Here is a 22116-nt window from a genome sequence, read left to right as displayed (position 1 = left end):
GCTAACGCATCACCCAGAGCGCTCTGATAAGTCAGATGATGGCTTTGACAGAAGTGCTGCCTTAGCTCTCCAGCTCCTCCTGAGGCCCCCCCCCCCCCCCCCCCCCCCCCCCCCCCCCCCGCACACACACACACACACTTACGCAAACCACTCAAGGTGGGACTGCCCGCGTATTAAACACTCAGCATGTGTGGGTTTGTTTCCCACACGCACACACACGACCTTGCCATTCACTCAAGGTTTTCTGTGTGTGTGCTCAAGCCCTCCAGTTTATGGTTGACTGAGCAGCTCCTTTCTAAACAGACAGGGCCGTGACATAAGGCGAGGCTCGACATCACACTAGGCTGCTGTGTGTGTGTCATGAGCGCATGTGTGTAAATGATATAGCAGCGTCACTGTGTCCGTGTTAGACAGCAACATGACGTTAAGTCTTGTTCTACAGCAACATTAGCGCGGCGCCCTGTCTGGAAGCTGTCTCGATATGCAAATCAAATCCCCATCCCCTGTCGCTGAAAGCCCTTTTAGGTTTTTTTTTCTGTAACAGAGAAAATCCGACCCGAACGGAGCTCCTAAGTTATTCTTTTGATCTCAGATACGGCAAGACTCCAATTCTACACCCTGTGGAGATTTTCATCGAAAGAAACCCTTCACACTACTCGTCGTCTGAAATGGTTACGTTATTGATAAGGAGAGGAAGCGAGAATGAGGGAGGGTTAAAAGAAGGTAAAGAGAGACAAGATCATAATATATTATTTGATTGTGTCACTTTGAGTTGTTTTGATGTGATCCAACAGGTGTCACAGAGATACAAAATATAAACCAATCAGCTTCTCTTTCTGTGATCTCATCTTGACAACCTGTACACAAAGTTGACTAAGATTAGCTGAAATAATGCAACACAAGGATCCAAAAGTGAGTCCTTTCCTATTTAAGCAAACATTATTACAAATCAAAGACAAACGACAAATGAACAAAAAAGAACACGTAACACAGAGAATATCTATTACCCAAAACACACAAGCAAGTATAAACAGTTGTAAAAGAAAAGGATTAAAACTGAAAAACAAGCGCAGATTAAGTAGACTTGTACAACCGACAGTAGCGAGTGAAACATGTTTCAATTGCAATTACCAACATCAACTGGAAATTACATTTACATACTGCTGACTAAGAAAAAAGCAATGCAGAAACTTTTTAAAGTAGTCACAAAATGTTTTTACTATATCTATCTGCAAAACATTTAACATGTTAAGAATCTGTGTAACACAAGAAATGGCCCTGTCACGCTTTGTGTGCAGTTAAGTGCAGTTGTGCAGTGTATGGTAGTTTACACATGCACTTTTTCTGCAACTTCTTTGCCCATGCTCACCTTTGTCGTGAAGTGAAGGTACATACGCATAATATAACTAGATTCAAACTACACACACCCATAATATACACACATAGATACTGCACACATCTACATAAATCCAAAATGATAAAGTCACACACACACACTGACTGACAGAAAAACTCACGCACGCACACACACACAGATTCGTACAAACAAAGATACCCACAAATGAACTGCAAAAGACGCCAATGCACACACACTTACACACATTTCCCTCCCTCCCTCCGAGCCAATTCTACATCCCTGCCTATCCCTCCCATGGAGAGTTGTTAATTAATTCCCTCCCTTTGTACGTTCACCAAGATCAAACGAGGAGAAACAGAAAAACACTGCAACTTTCCCTAACTGTACTTAATGAGCAACGGTAATTGAGGTCCCCTTCTTCATTGCCTCGAAGTGAAGAAACAGAGTTACCTCAACCCAAATCCATTATTCATTAAGTGTGATGTGCTGCAAAATCTGTCCAGTGTTTTCTTTGTGTCTTAGCTGAGGCAGGGAGAACAGACGTGAAGATAGATAGATAGATAGATAGATAGCTTCTCTTCCCTTTCTCTCTCTCTCTCTCCTTATGAGTTGTCACACACAGCGTCTGTTTGTCGATAAAAAGACTATTTGCAGCTCCAGCAAAGCTTTTACTCTGCGGCCATATTAGACAAACTAGACACACAGCCACAACACAGCAGCAAGCTAATGATTATGGTCCTGTTTGGGATGGGGAAAACATTGTAGCACTGCCTTTTTTCTCTCTCTCCCTCCCTTCCCTTTACCATCTTTGCTCTCTGTCCATCAATTATTTGAGCTGAGAGGAGAGAAAGGAAGTGAATTAGATTTTAAAAAAACGGATAGAGTGAGTGTGTGTGTGTAGAGGAAGCACACACACACACAGCGATACGCTATACGTTCACAAGCATTGTAACTGTATTGGTATGATGGCTGTGCTGACTAAGTAGCAAAATCGGAGAGAGCAACAGAACGAGGTGTCAGCATTCAGAGTGATTAGGGCTGTTTAGCACGATTGTGTGCGTGCGTGTGTTTGTGTGTGTATGCATGCGCGTTCATTTGTATCCATAGCCATTAGTGGCCACGATGAAATGGCAGTCTCATTTGCGGTTTAAGCCTCGTACCACAGGATGATGGAGGTAATGGCTTAAACGCTAAGAACCCACATTCCACTGCATTATTACATCATACTGTACGTCGGGCCTGTTTCACCAGCGAGGAGGAGGAATCGGCGTGGCGCTGCAGCACTGTCACAAATCATAAAACTCATTCAAATGGAATCAATTAAAAGAATAAAATGCAAATAGCACAGGCAAAACCATGAACTTACATCCCCACGCTAAAGGGAGGGGTGATGAATCAGTTTAAAGGTCACGAATGTATCATTTGTTACAAGTAATGAATCTATAATACATCGCTGATCCTGCAATAATACAATAATGAAGCATCCCCTAACTCTCGGTCTCTTCCTTTCCGCCAGATTTCTCAGGGAACTACCTCCACCTGGATGCAGGCGCCCACACCCAGCGCAAGCGAGCCCGGCTGCTGAGCCCTGAGGTGGGGCCGGAGCGGGGCCCGCTCTGCCTCCTCTTCTACTACCAGCTCCAGGGGGAGGCCCAGGGGAGCCTGAGGGTCCTGCTGAGGGACAGCGACCAGGAGGAGACGCTGCTGTGGGCTCAAAAGGGAGACCAGGGGCCTCACTGGAGGGAGGGCCGCACCATCCTGCCCCAGAGCCCCAAGGAGTATCTGGTAAGTGTTGTTTTTGAACTCGCTGCAGGGACACCGATATTTACTACTTTGTGCTATCATTGATTTTTGCAGCACATAACTGGGGACAGAAGCCCACAGCGTGTAGTTAATGTGATGATTAAGTGTATGATTAAGGAATACTTAAAACACTAGAATGAAAGATGAACGCTCCTATTAAAATATTATAGTTTTACATCTATTGGTGTTTGCAACAGCTCATCATTACCTACTGTGGGTTTACCCACCTTTTTACAGACCACTACATTGTACAGTGTTTGATAAAGAAAAGCTTATTGTAATATGTCTCTCTTATTCCATAATCTAGGTGGCATTCGAGGGCTTTTTCGATCACCCGACCAGAGGCCACATCAGAATAGATAACATCCACATGAGCAGCAGCATCGAGCTGGAGCAGTGTACACGTAAGTCCCACCACCTGTCTGTCTACCTGTTTATCAAGATGTCGAGCTTTATTCAGTCAGTCCGTCTGTCCATACAATTATCTATCTGCCTGATTCCCCCACTCCTTTACACCATGTTCTCACCAGAGACCGGTTGAGAGAGAGATAAGGGATAAAAACTTAATGTTTCTCGTTTACACACATAGACACACGCACACATAAAAAATATATATATATAAAAAGAAAGTAGGCCACAAACGGCCTTTGGGCATGGATACTAATCTATCTTTCATATCTCCCTCTCTCTATCTCCTTCAGTGTTTTTCGATACAGCCCCACCCCTCCCTTTACGATTCTTCTGGTGCTTTCTCTCCTCTCTCTCTCGCCTTCTCTCTCTCTCTGTCCCTAGCCTTGTCTTTCAGTCAATCAGTCTGGGCCATCGCTGAGCCATAGAGCATCAAAAGAACATGTGTGCATGTTCATGTAATTATTCTTTTTGCCTGTCTCTCTCTTACACACAAGCTGATGTTAATACTGACTGGCTTCAGTTATTACTGTTACGGAAAAGTGCAGACTAGACACAGGATTAGGTTTTAAATCCTTCACATTGCCTTGTTTGACAAACATATTTTCCACACGCGGTTTGCTCTCTCTGCCATGGGAAGTAATATGAATATCATTACTATCATTTTATGTAATGAAGCAGCCCGTCACTCAGCACAGCAGGACAGTGATAGTTACCATGATGTGACCACACAATATAATGACGTAAAACTACCACCGCTGTATTACATCAATAACCATTACTTATGAAGACACACAAAAACTCTTGTAAACCGGCTTTCCACATTTCAAGCTGCTTCACTTTCAACCCGGTTTAATTGAGCCTGGTGTTAATCCGTCTAATCTCTGCCCAGCTTCTCTTTCATTTAAATCCGTGTCCACCACATTAAAATCACGGCGAGGTCTCCAGTTGTTCAGTTGGGCTTATGGTATGTTTTACTGACACCATATTTTGAATGGGAATTCTACTGATTTTACACATAAAGCCATGAGGGGGAATTCTTAGCCTGTGTTAACAGTTGTATGACGTCTTCTGTGGCTTTGGAGAACCTTTATCAATCGCATTGATGATTTCACCAAGGTAATCTCACTTAGGGCTTTTAACAGGCAGGACGGACCTAATAAAAACAGCTATCGTGTTGCATTATGGGAATTGAAGGATCCAGCGTTTTTCGGCTGAGTCTAGGAACTAAAAGACTGGATATCTTGGCCTCTGCTGCTTCAACTTTGACCATTCTTATTTAAATTCGTCTCTCAAAAGTCCCCGACTTAATGAAAGTGCAATGCTAAATTTCTGGATTACCTTTTTAATAATAATTGTATAATTTCTCTCATAATTCTGTGTCAATGGCTATAACTGATTAACGTTTTAAAGAACTTCTTCACAATTTTATATGTGGCACGCGACTAATTTTGTGCGCTCTGGACTTTTCAATGTTGTAACTCTTTCTGTGGTTTGAGTTTGATGTCTCGGATGACAGGTGATTGTCACTACATTTTGTGAATGACGCTTCTCGCTATGCCGTTCTATCTGGGCACATGTTTACTCTTACCTCTTTTACTTTTCCCACCAATATGTTTCCACCATTCTCTTTTCATATTTTTTTCTCATTATTTCATCACCCACTCCTTCACACCTTATATTATCTTTTTTTCTTCTTTACTTTACTTGTGCTGCCATTGTCTCTTGTTTTCCCTCTGTGTCCCTCTCTCTCACTTTCATAATTGATGTCGTATCCTCCGGCAAATAATAAACAGCAGTACATTTCAGTCCCTGTTCCCATGACCCTTTAACTTACCTCCACCCTTCCTTCCCAGTCCTCTATTTCCCGTCTCTCTTCACCCTTCCTTCACTCTTTTCACCCCTATCTTCCATCCACCCACTTCTTTCTTCTTCTGCCATTGACACCTCTTGTGTCACCTTACGAAAAGAGAGTTAGAGAGCATTCACAGGAAGGAGAGACATAAATGACACAGCAAAGAAAAGAAAGTGAGTGCAAGTCAAAAATGACGGACACACAAAGAGAGAGAGAGACATTCGGGGACGACATGCTTCCTGTCTTTTAACCCATGCAATCCACCCTTTTGTCTCCCTCTCTTTATTTTCTCTCCATTTTGTGAAAATGACTGTCATCCAGGAAGATTTATGGGCTTTTAGACTCCTATATCATCTCGGAACTCGACAAATCTTTATTGATTTTCTCAAAAAGGAGAAACGCGTGCCTTCGCAAAAAGTGCGGCGTCCTGCAGTTTTGCGATTCAGCTGCATTGAAATGCATTTCTGTTAATCATCAGAAATATAGTTTTTCCATGTCAATTTAATCATGGAAATATGCCACCGTACACTGAGAATAAGCAAAGTCCCGAACATGATATATTTGGTGCTGTATTTCATTTTAGTAAAGGGCTACTTTAGAATGAAATAAATGTATTCAATCAAAATCATGTCACGCTCATATTGTATCCTGATGGTTGAGCTTATTCATTACACGACACCGAGGCCTCTCACACACTGTATTGTGCTGTAAGCACCAACCCTTGAAACTCTTAAGATGAAAGTGATAGACAAAGCAGCGTTATATTACTTTATAATATTACGTATTCCTAACGTAAGTATAAAAAAATTCTACCTTGAAGCAGACAGTAGAAAACTTAAACTACAATTGATGATGAAATCCAAAGTCCTGTTCCGAAGCAACTGCAGTGAACTCACACTGCGTACCAATCATCTGAACTTTAATCACCGAATGAGATTCATATCACAGCGGTTCAGAACATCCCTTATCCCTTCGACGCTTTATCACACATATTAATTCTTAACCATCATCAATAACATTTCTTTTTCTCTCTCTTCTTCCAGAGCCTTTCCCCGCCTTAAATCCGGGCATAACCAGTAAGTCCTACTTCCTGTTCCATTTGTACTTCCTGTGCCAAATGTCTGTGCTTTCTGCTTGTTGCTAAGCTCAGCTCGCAGCACTGCACTGGCCCCGAGTGACCTCGATAGTGCATAATATATGTTGCCTACATTGACCACACTTATACTGACTGAAAATTCTGCCATCAAGCTATTACACTATTAAATACAATGTGTAATATTTACATATAACTACATATGTATAACATTTCCAACTAGTCAAAGATGATATCCTTTATTGATGGATTTTGATATGTGGACTTTATCCACATTTATTAAACTAATGGCAATTTAACGGAATGGATCCACTGCATTGTTTCAGCATGACTCCCTGCATGCTGGGCTGATATTCTTGGTGTAGTTTGGTCTGTTCCTCAGTGAGAAAATTACTATTTTCTGCTAACATAAACACATAGTTACACATGATTATTTACTACAACAACATTGGCAGGCCGCAATATAGCAATGTTGGAATGTGCAATTCCAACAGAGTAACATCAGGGTGCGTTTGCACTTCCCACAGACTTCTCCAAGTCTATAATGGTGTGCAACACGTTGTGTGTGTGATCTGTTACTGGTATACATGTATGCAACACAGTGAGTGTGCCTATAGTGGGCACAGCAAATTACTGAAATACTTGCTCGTATGGTAAATTAATTTAAAGGTGACATAGGAGCAGAGGTAAAAATCATGAGGTGATGGCTGAACAGTCCCCATCCAGTGGTTTTGTTTGGTTATTATTGAAACTAAAAGAACTTCTGTGTTCTTAACTCAGTCCAACTCTAACTACTTCCTCATTGTAGAGATCAGCACACATTCGCTCCTCGTTCATTCCTCCATCCTGATTTGCTGTCACCATGTAAGCTCTCTCTCTCTCTCTTCATTCAACGCCATACGAGGAGCTTCTTTTCTTCCTTCTCTTAGTCTCTACTTCTTCTTATTACAATTTTCTGCCCTTTTCAATATTTTGCTCCCGTTTCTTTCTGCTTCTCTACTTTCATCTCAACCAGTCTTTTTCATTCCCTTTCTTGCCATTTGTTTTTAGGTTTTTTCTCCTCTCCTCTCCTCTCCTCTGCCCCCCTGTTCACCATTTATTCCCCTTTTTCCTTTTCCCCCTCCTTCATCCTTAAATAGGCCAGTCTCAAAACAGATAAAATGGGCTTAGGCAGATTATGCTACTGGATCGCTTGTTTTCAAAGTCTGGGTTGTGACCTAAAATGCCAGACTGCTTTTGTTTAGACACCCACAACATATTAACATGGGCATTTTTAAAGAGCCAGCGCCTTAGTGACACTGAATTTCTTCAAAGTTGGACCTAAAAAGTGAAAATATGTACTTTATTTTACCACTCTGAGTAGTATATCAAGACATATTTTTGTGTGTATTTTTATTTTTGCATTTGGTCATTAGTGTCCACATTGATCATGGATGGTTGTGATCACATTTATGTCTCTGATTACTTTTTTATTACTGTAGAGGCGAGGACACGTGTTTTCGAAACTGGGGGTTAAAGCACAAAAATAGTTGTGGAACTAAGTTTGGCTTGCATCCATATTACTGATGCTGGATGCGTACAGTTATTGAGTCAATTCAGTGTGTGTGTGTGTGTGTGTGTGTGTGTGTGTGTGTGTGTGTGTGTGTGTGTGTGTGTGTGTGAGAGAGAGAGTGTCCATGTGTTCCTAGTGTGTGAATAGATCAAAAACGTTCTTTGAATACTGTCAGGTGCTTGAGCAGCACTTTGTTTTTGTTCACCATATTCAATTTAATAATAAACAAGAATAGCAATCCCAAATATAGTAAAAGCCAAGAGCCAAACTCAGGAAACTCTTCTCACCAGACTCGTACGCTAAATATTTGACCTAATGCTTGCGGGTGCTTAGAATATTGGATCCTGAGCAGGTATCATATGACTCGCAGCATGACAACAGTGTCGGCTCTCACACACGTATGTTTTCACGAGACTGAGCCCCGGAGAGAGGGATTGAATATCTCCTTTGAGACGCCTGTTGAAAAGTCAGCTAAGAAGTGAAGTGTTGAACTCTATTCAAAACTTACTGCATAGATTGTTAATATACTATTTACATATAAATGTTTCAGTTGTTACTTATATGTGTGTGTCTTGATGTGGATACTTGATGAGTGTGTGGGTTGTGGCTCTGCACAGCAGGGTTCTGTGGTTTTTGCTAAATCCTGCAGGTGAGTTATTATTAGAAGATCATTTAAATTCAATTCATTTAAATCAAGAAGTCAGATTGACTCCATCCATAGTGAGGACGTGTGAGGAGGAATACAGTGTCCTTAGGAATTAATTACAGCAACCAATGTATTTGAATTGTATCCTATTATAATCTTCATCATCGATAAAATGGCGAGTGCACGGGGGAGAAAAGCTACCAAAAATATATTAAATTAAATGAATGAATCGACCCAAAATCTCACATTAATGGAGAAACTTCAGGAGATCTGTCGATCAAATGTAAAGTGTAATGTGTGATTATCGCCTGATGCGATCCTCGGCTAACGGTACAATGGCAGCTTCATTGTGGTGTGACGTGAACCACTGTGTTGGGTTTTTGTATCCATCGCAAACAAGGAGGCACACTGACCGATCATGCTACACGTACACATGCATACATACATATATATATACACACACACACAGAAAAGAAGCTAATTCTGGCTTCAGTTTGACTAGAGAGCTCTCACACTTTCAGCTCCACTTTATCTCATTTCAGATAAGGAAAGGTTGTTGATGTGTAAAGTGTTAGACCTTGAATGAGAAAAAGATGAGTGATTCAGAAACTCTAGTAACCAAGGTTCCTTGAAAGCCACACTTTTTAGCTCACGTTAGGAGTGGTGCTCTTGAGAACATTTCCTCTTTGTTCCCCTTTCGATGAAGAAAAAAGCAAAGTAACGGTCAATTTTTGCAGCCCTAGAAATCATCTGTGTCTTAATCCACTGATGCAAAGGCTCTCTGCTCAGGCTGCTTAGAGCACAGCTTTACAATCAAAGCCAATTTTAAACCCTTAAAGAGTTCGTCTGAACTTCTTGTTAAAGGCAAAATTAAGCTCACTGGTTTCCTTGAGGTTCTGTGTCTTTCTCTGCACCTCTTCTGCATCTGTCCTTTCATTATTGCTCTCTTTTATCTCGTCTCCATCTACTTATTGCTTTCTCTATTTCCTTACTCTATTTCCTCTTTCTTTTGACCTTTCTTTTCTTTTTCACGTTCTATCTTTCTTCCGTTCTCTCCCGTTCTTTCTCTCTGTCTTTCTTTCTTCCACAACCTCTCTCTCAGCGGGTTTCTTTCACGGTGAGTTGACAGAGTATTGAAGTTTCAGACAAACCCTCTAATGCAGGATTAAAGATATCATGGCAGGATTAGCTCTCTCCCTTCACTCCCCCTCCCTCCCACCCTCTCTCCTCACTTTCACTCCATTCTTTCTTCCTATAATGCCTCCTTTTCCCTTCTGTAATTTCCCTCTGATGTCCCCTCTCCATCTATTTCTCCCTCCACTCGACTCCCTTCAATGTGATCTTGCCCGGATAAAAGCAGCTGCGTCCTGCCGAATACAACCACCTAACACTCTCCACCCTTTGTCCAACTCTGCCACTCACTGCATAATCAAGGCTTTGCATTCTCCGATCGAATCTGAACGCATCGCATGAGCCTCTTACTGTCAATGTGCAGCTAATTGTTGTGTTGTTTGCATCAGCCAAAAACACAGCATAATCTACATGCATCAGTATTTTTTTGATAAAGAATGAAGATTGAAGATGACTTGGAGTATGCAGTTGGGTGTTTAAATATCGGGAAAGTGAGCTACATCTGGAAGTTGTTTTGCCTGCAGTAGATCTTATATATTGTGTTTAGTTGAATAACAGCAAGGGACATAATTGCAGCTCAATTATGTCCTTCTTCCATCTTACGATAGCGCAGAGAAACACTTTGTTTAATCCATTCCTTATTTGTTTACTCGTGGGTTTTGGAAGGGCTACAAAATAACACACTTGATTCAGCATATGCAGAAATCTAAAGCTTGACAGATGCCTAGTAAAGGTTGCTAAGCTATGATTTGAGAATCACTGTCTGGGGGAGGGGTTTCGAGAACAGTCAATTAGACAGCTTTTGACTCTCCAATTGGGTCTGCATGCCTGCCTCCCTCGTCCGTAGTGCCAACCAGTAATGTGTCCTCCTGCCCTCCAGGGGGTGCCATGTCTGGGATGGAGCCCACAGTAGACACAGTGGCGGTGCAGCCCGTTCCTGCCTACTGGTACTATGTGTTGGCGGGAGGTGCTGCCCTCTTGCTGCTGGTCACTGTAACCGTGGTGGTGACACTGTGCTGCCATCGGTACCACTGGGCGCCCAAGAAGACCAGCGCTAGTCATCATCATTCAGTGATGTACCACAACAGCCAGCATCCAAATCAGCCAAGTCAGCAAAACTGCTACCAGAACCAAAACCTCAGCTATAATCTGGTCCAGAGCCCGAACCAAAACCACCTGTACCCAGGTACCGGGCCAATTCTTGACCCCATGCTCACCATCAGACTGGAGAAAGACGACGGATGTGATTCCCAGTGTTGAAAACAACTGGACTGTATGTGAATGATATCATTTTATTAGAATGCTTTGTTCAAAAAAAGCAATTTAAAGGGTGTCAAAACTCCCTGAAATACATGATCAACAGCAGTGTTCAGCATGATGAGAATCTACATAGAAGAGACACTGCAGCTCCTGTTGCTGATGACTGATCTAATTAACTGATCAGCATGCACCTTTGCTAAACTTCCTTGTCGGCTGCCACTGGCAGAAGGAAATTGTGAAAACTTCACCATCGCTGGGGAGAGTAGATGAAAGAACTTTAATTGCCAATTGTGAAGGCTGATGAGGGCCTGATAACAACATTACATTGCCACTTTTTTTGATGAACTTAAGAGCCCACTGGCTTCTACAGCTGCACCCCAACTTGGTAGCCTGGACATGAAGACTGCCTAACAAACTGTGGACAAAACATATGTACATGCAGCGTTGAAACAGCATATTTTCTTCTTCTACAAAGCAGGAAATGTCTGTCTGCTCTGCTCTGATCTGCAGCTTGGACACTGCCTGCCTCCAAATACTCTGTCCGACAGAGAAGGGATTTACACAGAGGTACAGGGAGATAGAAGTGTGTGCTGCATAAAGAAAGAAGTCTATTTCTCTGGGTCTGAATGAAGCTGCTGTTTATTTGTCCACTAGCCTTTGAGAGACCGAGAGCGAGAGAGACAGATTAAGAACAGAGAAGGAAGAGGTGTGGGGAGAATTAGTGCTGCCGTCCAGCCGTGATAGATAGACGGCTGCACATCCAGTGTGGGTGGCTCCTTTGGTCTGTGAACGGGGAATCAGTGTTGTGCTGTTCTCTGTCTGGTTTACACTGGGGGGGGGGGGGGGGAATAGGATGAGACAGCTTACATTGCATCCTGCAGACCTAGAAACAAAACACTGTCTCGGCATCATAACACACAAAGGCTCAAAAGTCTCATACACATATGCACGGACACTTAAAAACTTTTCAGCGGCTAATAATTGAGTCTGGCGTGTTACCCCGAGTGCATTCTTCAAAACATGCTGATATGCCTTTCTTAAAAATGTGCTTTAAAACTCTTACCTCTTCGCCTCCAGAACGAGGTGGTGCCTCAGTGTCAAATCGGAGTATGAATGGACTCTATACAGTTTTGCCTTGATCATATAAATAATCTAATGCCTGTCTGTTAATGTTCAAATCAAACATCGTTGTATGTCCTGCACACACACAGACCAGATGAATGAAACAAATCAAAAATCATATGTGTTGAGTATCTAAAGACGCAGTCTTACTTTTCTTTCAAGTCTGTGCAAGTTTAAATATTTTCTGTTAGATCTTTTTTGCGTGTCATCCTATGACAAATCAATAATTTGTGAAAATCAGAATGTTTTGCATATTAGCCTGGTGACCTGACAATGTGGTCCACTTGGCTGCTCAGTTTGGCTTCTATTCAACAGGTGAGATCAAATAAATGCTGTGGGAAAGAGCTGCTTACTCATGAAGGATTTTAGAAAAAAAACACTGATCCAGGATCACCAGTCATTTATTTGTATCATTTCATTCCCTATGAAATGTCAAATAAGACGGATTCCAGTGCAGCACTACCGTCACGCAGATGTTTTCTTAATCATCTGTCTCACCTTACGTGTGTTTTTATATTACGCAGATGGGTTTACGATGCGATTACGATGTTTTGCAATGTTGAGAGTAATAATAGCACCTTTCTGCTTCTCGATGATGATTTATTGAAGTATTTGATGATTTGTTACAATTTCTTACATTTACTGTGAATCTTAATAGAATCTGTACGTTGAGTACTCTACTGGTTTTGAATTAAATAGAACTTCTTTCTTTGCAATTACTTGTAACAGGATGCCTACATGTGCTTCTGATGTATAATAGTTATACAATGTTCATTTTTTTTCTACTCGCTGACTATTGTTTTAATGCAACAGTTATGTTGATTGTGTTCACTGAGATGATCTTAACAACGTTACTTAGGTTGAAGCCATTTTGCAACAAAAAATGTTTGTCCCTCATTTAAAGCGTCCAGCTTCAAGCTTAAATCACATAGAGGTTCAAAATGGATGCAAATCAACATGTTATGGGATATTGATTCAGATGATGTTAAAAAAAAGTGTCATTTAATTTGCTTGGTTTTGGTTTGAAAAGCCCAGTATCAACTTCTAGTCAGATCCACGCCTGTGAAACTGGGCGCACCACTGTGGTGCTTATTTCCTGGGATTCTCAGCAGCTCACCATTTTATGTTGTGTGCTACCACAACCCCCCCCCCCCCCTGCACCATTTTGTTCATGCTCAAATCCCCCAGCCTTTTTTATCAAAACCCGCCTGTTCCTATTCTACTCCTTCCCTTCGTTGCAAATCCTCCCAGTAAAAAAAAACTGGAGAGAAAATGAGAGGCAGAAAAGGAGGAGAGCAACATCTCTGAGGAGCAGGGCCCATTAAGCGAGCCCCCTTTCCCTCCAAAGAATGCGCCCAGAGATGGAGGAAGATGAAAGAAGTTTTGGAAAAAAAAAAAACTGCTCTCTATACTTTCTAAAGATAGATTTTTCTTTTGCTCCGAGAGGAAGGCTGACAGGGAGGCAGGTTGCAGTTTGGATTGAAGGAGGGAAAGACTTGAAGGAGGAGGGCAGGTTGTTTCAAACACAAAAGCAGATGAAAGAAGTCTTTTGGCAGAATGGACAGTGTGATGGAGACACACATTCAACTCACTGCGCGCACACAATCTAACAAACACAAACCTGCAGCTCTCCATATTGACTTGTTCCATCAAATTGTGTCTCGTAAAATGTGGTTTTGTGCTTGAGTCAACAAGTATTTTCGTTATATTATGCTTTCATATCCCTCTCCCTTCCATTTCAATCGACTTGTGCATGATTTACACATCACATGACTCACTGTAGCGGCCCTGCGCTGTAACCCAATCAATGTAGGTCCGAAATTCAAACAGAGAAATGATATATGACTGTATTTATGTTGTGCTACCCGTGCACTTTTTCTCTTTCATTTTCTCTCTCTCTCTCTTTCCGTCAAACTTTTTGCAAGACTTGGAAAATGTGCTGGCGTCTCTTCACGCAGCGCTTTTAAATCAACCTCCCCTCACCTCGCTCTCCTTTCTCCATCACAGACTACTTTGAAGCCCTTTAATATTTCTAATTAGTTAATGGAGCTTATTGCATTCATAAAACCCTGCGGTAAGCATTTCTAGCCCTCAGGCCTTTCTTTTTTTTTCTGCCCTCCTCCTCTGCTCCTGGAGAAATATTACGAGTGAAAGCACTCTAACAGGTCCTCGGGCCCCCACTGGAACAGCGTATGGTGCCAAAGAGCCATCCATGTCTTTTCCTGAATTAAAAAAGCCCTCTTTTTATTCCTCTCTTTGCTAATTGGAGAGTGGAGATAAAATGGGGCTACAGGGAGTTTTAATCTCCTTTCAGATCCGCGTGATGATTCTTCTCAGGATCCGAGCCTTCGGGCTTTAAGCCAGGATCATTAGAAAGTGTTCAACAGTCGTCCAAAGAGTGTCCGAGCATCTGTCTTTTCTTTATCCTGCTTCTTTTGCTTTTCTCCCGTTGAGTTAATGTTTCGTTGACTGTGAGAAAGGATAAGTTAGAGCCCTGAGGGTCTGTTGTGAGACCGTACATGTACCAGAAGACTGATTAGATGCTTCCATGTGCATGTACTACACTAAGTGCAGTCTTATATGGCGAGTGCATTTCAGTAAGAGTTCCAGAAGATAATGTAATTTACAGCGTGACTACTGGGATTAGCCATATCCAGCTAAGCAGGTGTTTGAGGGCAAACTGCCCATTCTGCACAGTAACAGCATTTTTTTTAATATATATAATAACATGACAGCATTGTTTTATTTAGTTGGGTGGTTCAGACAAACATTTGAAGACATGTTGAAGTTTTCTAGGCGTGTGCTCCTTTGTTCTCATTTCTCCCCTTTCGCCCTCAATTTCGGTGATGTGAAATCTCACATTTTAGGGGTAAAGTGCGATTTATTTTGTAAAACCTACCTTGATGATGTCATTTTTAATCAAATGAATCGATTATGTTATTGTTCTTTGATTTCTTGTTCAAATAATTGAGTTTTTTTTACTGATCAGAAACCTTTCTTCATGTAAATCTGTTGGATGCAGCACAGACTGGCCTTTCTGGAACATGGCCTCAGCAAGGGATGAACTTCAACTAGTTTTAAATTCAAACTGTGACTAGTTTAGACTCGAGCTCAACAAAACCAGCCTTGAAGTGGTAAACCGCTTAAATGTTCATCCCTGGCTTCAGCCACCTCATTGATGTATTTCCTCTCTGCCTCTGTGAAAGAAAGACCTCAACTTTATGATTGTCTGTTTGACTTGCGCTGGATTTTACGGTTGTGCACTTAAAGCAAATTAAATATTGAACTCCGGAGAAACATACAAAACCCCGAGGCACACATGCTCAATCCAATAATCAAATTCCCAACAACCATCAACATCGGAGAATGAATACGCTCCATTCAGCGTAGGGTTTATTGGTTGCTGTAATTTATTTTGTTTATTCTCTAATTGGGTTTGGAAGCCAGCTTTGGGTCAATTTTAAACAATTAAAGATTTCATTGATTCACTTTTTTAACTTCAAGGAAGTTACCTCATATTTAATACATGAGCAGATATCTTCATTTCACAGATAGCAGGTGTCATTTAAAAGTATTCACCTCTTATCATTTACAGATGGGAGAGTATTGGAAGTTCGTAAAGGCTGTTTGTAGAAGACGTAAGTCTGGATGCCACATGTTAAAATTGTCTCATAGAAAAAATTGACCTTATCTAACTGAGGAAATGAGGCTCCGTATCTTTTTTTCACATCAACTAAATTAGTTTTTCACCTCATGTCCTTTAAATATCTATTACGGTTTCACTCCATAATACATTTTTGGTTGCTTTGCCACAGCAATAAATGATTATCAGCTGCTCAGATATTGCTCTTTTTTTTCTGAGGATTGTAATAATTTGCCTTGAATAAAAACTGAATTGCAGCAGAGTTGAGCTTCCAGACCCTTTAAAGCCTTGCACTTCGGCCTGCCTCCGAAATAGAATGTGGTATTTTAGCTTGTTGAATTTCATGGTCTTGGAATAAAAAGAAAATATATTGTGGGGAATGTGAAGGTAATAAAAGTGATATTTTTCTATGAAACGGTTGTGGGTATCTTTTTTTTCACCGTTCAGTCTTTCTCTCTCTCGCTCTCTCTCTTTCTCTCTCTAAATAAATAAATAACACGGTTTAAACTGTAGGCGATCTCTTTGCCTGATATCTTCACACAGTCTGAACAAGATCCCTCACTCTTTGAACTCTTTCAGCTGTTTGTGTAGTTTGATTTCCATCTACAAATGTAGCTTGTGAGCTGACAACATAAGGGATGGAGTGATGGTATCACAACATGTTGTGGACTCTTGAGTAGCTCTGGCTTGACTGGATGTTTGAGATTAATACTGTTCTCTTCTGATCTTTTTAACAGATCCCAGGCCCATGGATTTTGGAAACGATCATGTTTACAACCACAAGCCCCCCAACAATGGAGGTGAGGTTTGAAGTCCCCTTCTCTCCCTGTCGTCTCAGCCCGAGGCTGCACTGGCCGTTTTACAAGTCTCACCCAAATACTAGTGAAATAGCTCTTAAAGCAGAGGCATGCCCATGGCTCTTCGTTTTACTTGTGATTCCACAAGAAAAAAGCCTGTGGCAACAGTGACAGACAACCTCTGGTGTGTGTGTGTGTGTGTGTGTGTGTGTGTGTGTGTGTGTGTGTGTGTGTGTGTGAGAGAGAGAGAGAGACAGTGTGCAGAGACAGTAAGAGTGTGAGGGAGAATCCAAAAGTGCGTTTGTGTGTGTGCATGTGGGCATGTTAGCGTGTGTTTCCTCTCCTCCTCTTTCATGTTCTGTGGCAGACAAAGTGAGACAGACACCTTCCTCCTGGGCACCTAGACAACATCTGTCTGTAACAATCACGGTTTACTTTCCGCTTATGTATGCGTGTGTGTGTGTGTCCACATGCATGTGTTATTATCCCTTGTTTCTCCCAGCCCCTTGACAGATACAAGAAGTGTACTCAGCCTTTACCTCACGAAACAAGTCTGTTTACTGTCTGTTTATTGCTTTCCGCTGTGTGTGTCTGTGTGTGTGTCTGTGTACTGTGTTCTGCCATAAAACACTCTAAATGCAGTACCTAATTGCGGATTGGCTTGTTCATGTGTATACATTCATTAAGTGGATTAGCCTGATCGCTTTTATGCCAGCTAGATGTGCACACTTCAACACACACAAGACACACCGGAGAGAACCTTAAAAGTAATTATTTGCATTATGTTTCCAAACTTATGAAGTCAACAATAACAACTGGCGTAACAGAATTAGCTGTTCTTGAATTAATCGGCCATGACGTCGGGATATTTGCCTCCGATACAGTTGAATTCTTAAAGCGAGGCTATGCGACTGTTGAAGGAAGAAAAACCACAATCCAACATTGAAAATGTAATCCATAAGCAGTAAAACGCACCCTTGCTCAGTTCATTAAACTCAAGGGATTTGCTGCTACAGCCTGACTGAGTGTGGAATAAGCAGTAGCCTGTTGTGGCTAATGCTAGCTAATTTACGATAGACATTGCTGTATAAGTGACATTACTGAGTCGGTTCTGACTTTCTGACTTCTCAGCTTGTGCTCCCATTACATTACAATTTTAACATTTACCATTATCTGTAGTAAATCACAGTGATTATTATATTGCTCTTAAACTTAATTATGTTTAGATATTTTCTCTAAAGTTTCCTGTTTTGTCTCCAGACTATGTCTTCCCAGGTTGGCCGTCCTTCTCAACCCCCTCCTCCTCTGATGTGGACCCCTCCTCCGTCACCCTGGTGTCAGAGAAAGACAAGGACAACGCCTGGCTGTACACGCTGGACCCCATCCTCCTCACCATCATCGTGATGAGCTCGCTGGGCGTGCTGATGGGTGCCGTTTGCGCAGGACTGCTCCTCTACTGCACGTGCTCCTACAGCGGCCTTTCCTCGCGCTCCTCCACGACACTGGAGAACTACAACTTTGAGTTGTACGACGGGATTAAGCATAAAGTGAAGATAAACCAGCAGAGGTGCTGCTCAGAGGCATGAAGACGAGGAGGAGAATTCTAGAGAACGATGGGGGGAAAGACACGTCCCGTGAGCTCCTGCAGAAGTAAATTTGTTCTGTTCTCGGTTTGGACAAAGAAAACACAAAAAGGAAGCACTATCTGTTATTTTAATCCCCAGTGTCAACTTTCCTAATATCCTGCTCTGATGTCTAAAAGGGGTAACATTCATCCCAGAGTTCCCCCTATTTGTGTGCCAGTGGGAACTTGTGACATTGATATCCCCCACATGCTATGAGGCCTAAACTGGGGGAACACCTGACCCCAGTTCCCCCCTTCCCACAGTACCACATCTCCTCCGCCTGCAGGAGAGAGCCTGCTCGATAAAAAGCCTGTGAATGAATGAAGGAATGAATATGAATGACAGATCTACCATAGAATATAACAAACCCCCGCCACTGCAATGAAGCGAGGAGAAAGACTACAGCACCCTTGACAATCTGGACATTTGGACCACAAATGACAGCACAGTCTGGGGTGTTTGGTTAAAATGTTGATAATGGAATTCTTAATGAAGAAGAGAATTGCATTAACTACTTTGCAGAAGTCATTTTGTCCTCATCGGCTTGAATTTGAATGTGGCCAATCGAGACGGCATGCTGAAATACAAAAAAAAAAAAACTCCAGCTTCTGACTGTTGGTGAAGACTTCAGCACCAGTGGACCATTTAATGTGGGTACTTGTGACTGAAATCAACACATATCAAGCGAATGCCTATCCCCCTGAAGAAGTTTAAAAGATATCAAACCCACACTACTCTAATGAGTCTAGATTTCTGAAGGTGAAGAAGAAAAAGAGGATGAAAAAGGACATTTTCTTTTTGTTTTGTTTCTGAAAGTTTTAGATATGAGTTCTGGGACTTTCAAATGTCCATTAGCCCGCCACATGGCACTCGCTCGCTCCTTTGTCTGCTCTTGGTCTGCGCTTTGTGAAACCAGTGGCATAGAAGAGTAATGGTGACTGTTTTTGTTATGTTTTAGACTTGTGTCTGGAAAAAAAAGTTAAAGAAATGCCAGCTTCAGTTCGTAGCCGCCCTGTAGAGCTCTTACGCCATTTTTAGACTTTCTTTAGCATTGTGTTGGACTTCATGGTCTTAATTGTTACTTCAGCCATTTTCTATCTTCACACATTTTCCACTATAGATGATCAGTCTTTTAAAAGAGTAGAGGAATGGTAAAGGAAGATGGAAGACAGAAAATCAGAGATTTATCTAAATCTAACATGCTGTTATGGAGTCGTGCTTTAGATTCAGTATTATAGGGTTTGTCTTTGGTATATATCTATATTTTTTTGCTTTTCAGACTGTATGATGCCCAAATGATGGACAGACACTGTGTGAACAAAATGTCAGTGATTGTTTTATTGCAACCTATGGATTGCCAAAGAGCTGTGTATGTGCACAGTGGGTCAGAACAAGTGTTAAAAGAGGCAGGGTGGAGAACGGACTGAGTGATGAATCATCCTGCCTTTTATCCGCCGCTCGTGGCGTCACCCCTCTGAATGAAGCACGCTTTAAAAAAAAAAACAGAAGAAGAAGGGATGACTAAAGGAGGAGAGTGGAAATACCGTTGACTTTCTTGGACACACAATCGAGCCTTAAGCTAAACTACAGTATACGCTGTATCGGAGGACAGCCATCGAGGAGTGCCAGTGCTGCTGGAGAGACTGATGAACAGGAGGAGACACACATACAGAGAGAGAGAAACAAAGAGAGACAGACAGGAAGAAAGAGAAACAAAATATGGCGGTTATGTTAACATGCAGCAGAAGTCTCATCATTTATACAACAAACTTCAAACATTTTGGCATTATGCAGTTGTCTCCCAACAGTTACATTCATGTGTCAGCATTTGGCTTCAGCTTTCACACATTTTGGTGGAAACTTAAAGGTACCCCGTGGAGTTTTTGACCACTAGTAGCGCTACTGAGCAACATTTCCATTTTGTTTGTATCTCATGCATGCACACAAGCATGCAGCAACATGGTTTCACACTATTCCAGTGATTAACAGTTGGCAGCGGTTACATGACATGAAGAAGCAAAGGAGAAGAAGACCGCAAGCTAGCAAGAATTTGTATTTATTAGTGAGGGGAAAAATGGCTTTGCAATTGTTTTTTTATGAGGAAGGAAATGCATTCAACACATTTCTTCAAAGATACACGCAATGTGTAAATGTAACTAATTGTTTTCTAGAAAACTCCACAGGTTACCTTTTGTGCCTCCCAAATAGTTAAATATCAACATATAACTTAAGCATATCTGCAGCTAATGTTTTTTCTACATTATACACTTGACTACTAAAACATATTTTGAGTTTTTATGGTCATGGTAAGACAACTCGAAGCGATTTGTAAAGGTTTTGGAAGTCAACACTGACTTAAAAAACAAACTTGAATCCGCTTTAATACCAATTTTGTACGTCTGAACGTATGTACTCTGTACATATGAATGTAAATCATGGGAGACTGTTGCATTGTGGCTACAGACAGCCAATAAGATGAACAAACATCTAATGAGACTGTCAGCAGGTCAGGTGGAATGTGAAATAGAGAGACACACAACCACGACTCGGAGTGAACGACAAACAAAGACACAACAATACAAGAGACAGATAGTAAGGGAGAGTCAGTGACCTAGACAGACATCTTAGAAACTGTAATTGGAGGACCAGCTGTCCTGTCGTCTTTTTCTTTATCACCCTGCTCGGCCACAGCAGATGAAGGTCAATCACAGAAAGTAATTTTTGTGTTTTACTGAATCTAAGTTGCTGTCCTCTGTGGGATACATTGAAAGAGCAGAAGAGAGCATGCATAGGGGTGGGAAAAGAATCAAACATGTCACATTTGTTATTGCTCCATCTCCCTTTCTGCCTTTCTGTCATCTCTCCTTGTCTGAGGGCATGCATGGATATAGCCAGGAGAACCGTTGGGATGAAATGGAAAAAATATAATAGGGGGGGGTTATTAAAAGGTGTTGAAAGATGATCATAGAAGGAGAGATAAGGGAGAGAACAATGGAGAGAGAGAGATGGAGGGTTTTTTTTGTCCATCAAACTGCGTTTTCATTGGACCATTTTCCAAGTGCCTTGGAGCTTATTATGTCTCTCTCTCTTTCTCTCTCTCTCTCTCACACTTTTACCTTCTGACCTTCTGGAAGTCAAGATAGCATTACCTCTTCTGTCTCGATGGATACACACATATACACCCTGAAACACACACAGGCAAATGCACACTATATTAAGACATACACACCTACGGCACTGGCCAGATAACTCAAACTGTTGTTTGTAGACTTTGTACAGAAGAATTTCTTTTTTAATGTTATTATTATTTAATAAAGGCTAAATAATAAGTGATTTGGTTCTGGGTGTTTTCATTAAAAAAGTCATGGTATATTATGTTATAAAATGTCAAAAGAATCATAGTATAGTATGTCGTAGAAAATGTCAAAAAGGTAATTGTATAGCATTAAAATGTAATTATATATTGTATTTTTAATTAATGAATTAACAAAAAGTCATAGTAGTATGTCACTACAAAGTCATGAAATATAGTATGTCATAAAAAGTGATAAAAGACTCTTCAAGAGATATGACTATAATGATAATTTATTGTCAGTATGCGTCACAGGGTTGTACAACGAAATGTGGTTAGAGTCTATTTGCTACACAAGAGAAGCATGACTGAACAAAAACAGTAGTAGTCGTGCATTTAAGTGCAAAAAGTCATAGCATAGAATGTCATGAAAAGTCATAGCATAGAATGTCAACTCATGTCATAAAAAATCATAGCATAGAATCTCATAAAAAGTCATAGTATAGAATGTCATAAAAAGTCATAGCATAGA

The 22116-nt window shown here is 41.3% G+C and overlaps 1 protein-coding gene across 3 annotated transcripts in view; it reads left to right on the top strand.

The window, feature by feature from the left end:
- Positions 1 to 21625, top strand: part of LOC116389765 (neuropilin-2-like) — an 87849-nt gene extending 66224 nt beyond the window's left edge. The window contains exons 14-18 of one of the 3 annotated variants that reach the window (XM_031858710.1): positions 2874 to 3142; positions 3468 to 3564; positions 6467 to 6499; positions 16608 to 16670; positions 17928 to 21625. In XM_031858710.1, the coding sequence (XP_031714570.1) occupies positions 2874 to 3142; positions 3468 to 3564; positions 6467 to 6499; positions 16608 to 16670; positions 17928 to 18253 (788 nt within the window). In that variant the 3' untranslated portion in view covers positions 18254 to 21625. Of the gene's footprint in view, positions 1 to 2873; positions 3143 to 3467; positions 3565 to 6466; positions 6500 to 10725; positions 16286 to 16607; positions 16671 to 17927 lie in introns of those variants that run through there. The other 2 variants (XM_031858713.1, XM_031858712.1) reach the window with 2 other exon arrangements.
- The last annotated feature ends 491 nt before the right edge of the window (positions 21626 to 22116 follow it).

This window comes from Anarrhichthys ocellatus, unplaced genomic scaffold (assembly GCF_004355925.1).
Source record: "Anarrhichthys ocellatus isolate YVR2014 unplaced genomic scaffold, GSC_Weel_1.0 scaffold20, whole genome shotgun sequence".
Lineage (NCBI taxonomy): Eukaryota > Metazoa > Chordata > Actinopteri > Perciformes > Anarhichadidae > Anarrhichthys > Anarrhichthys ocellatus.
This window is presented reverse-complemented; position numbering and strand designations above follow the sequence as displayed.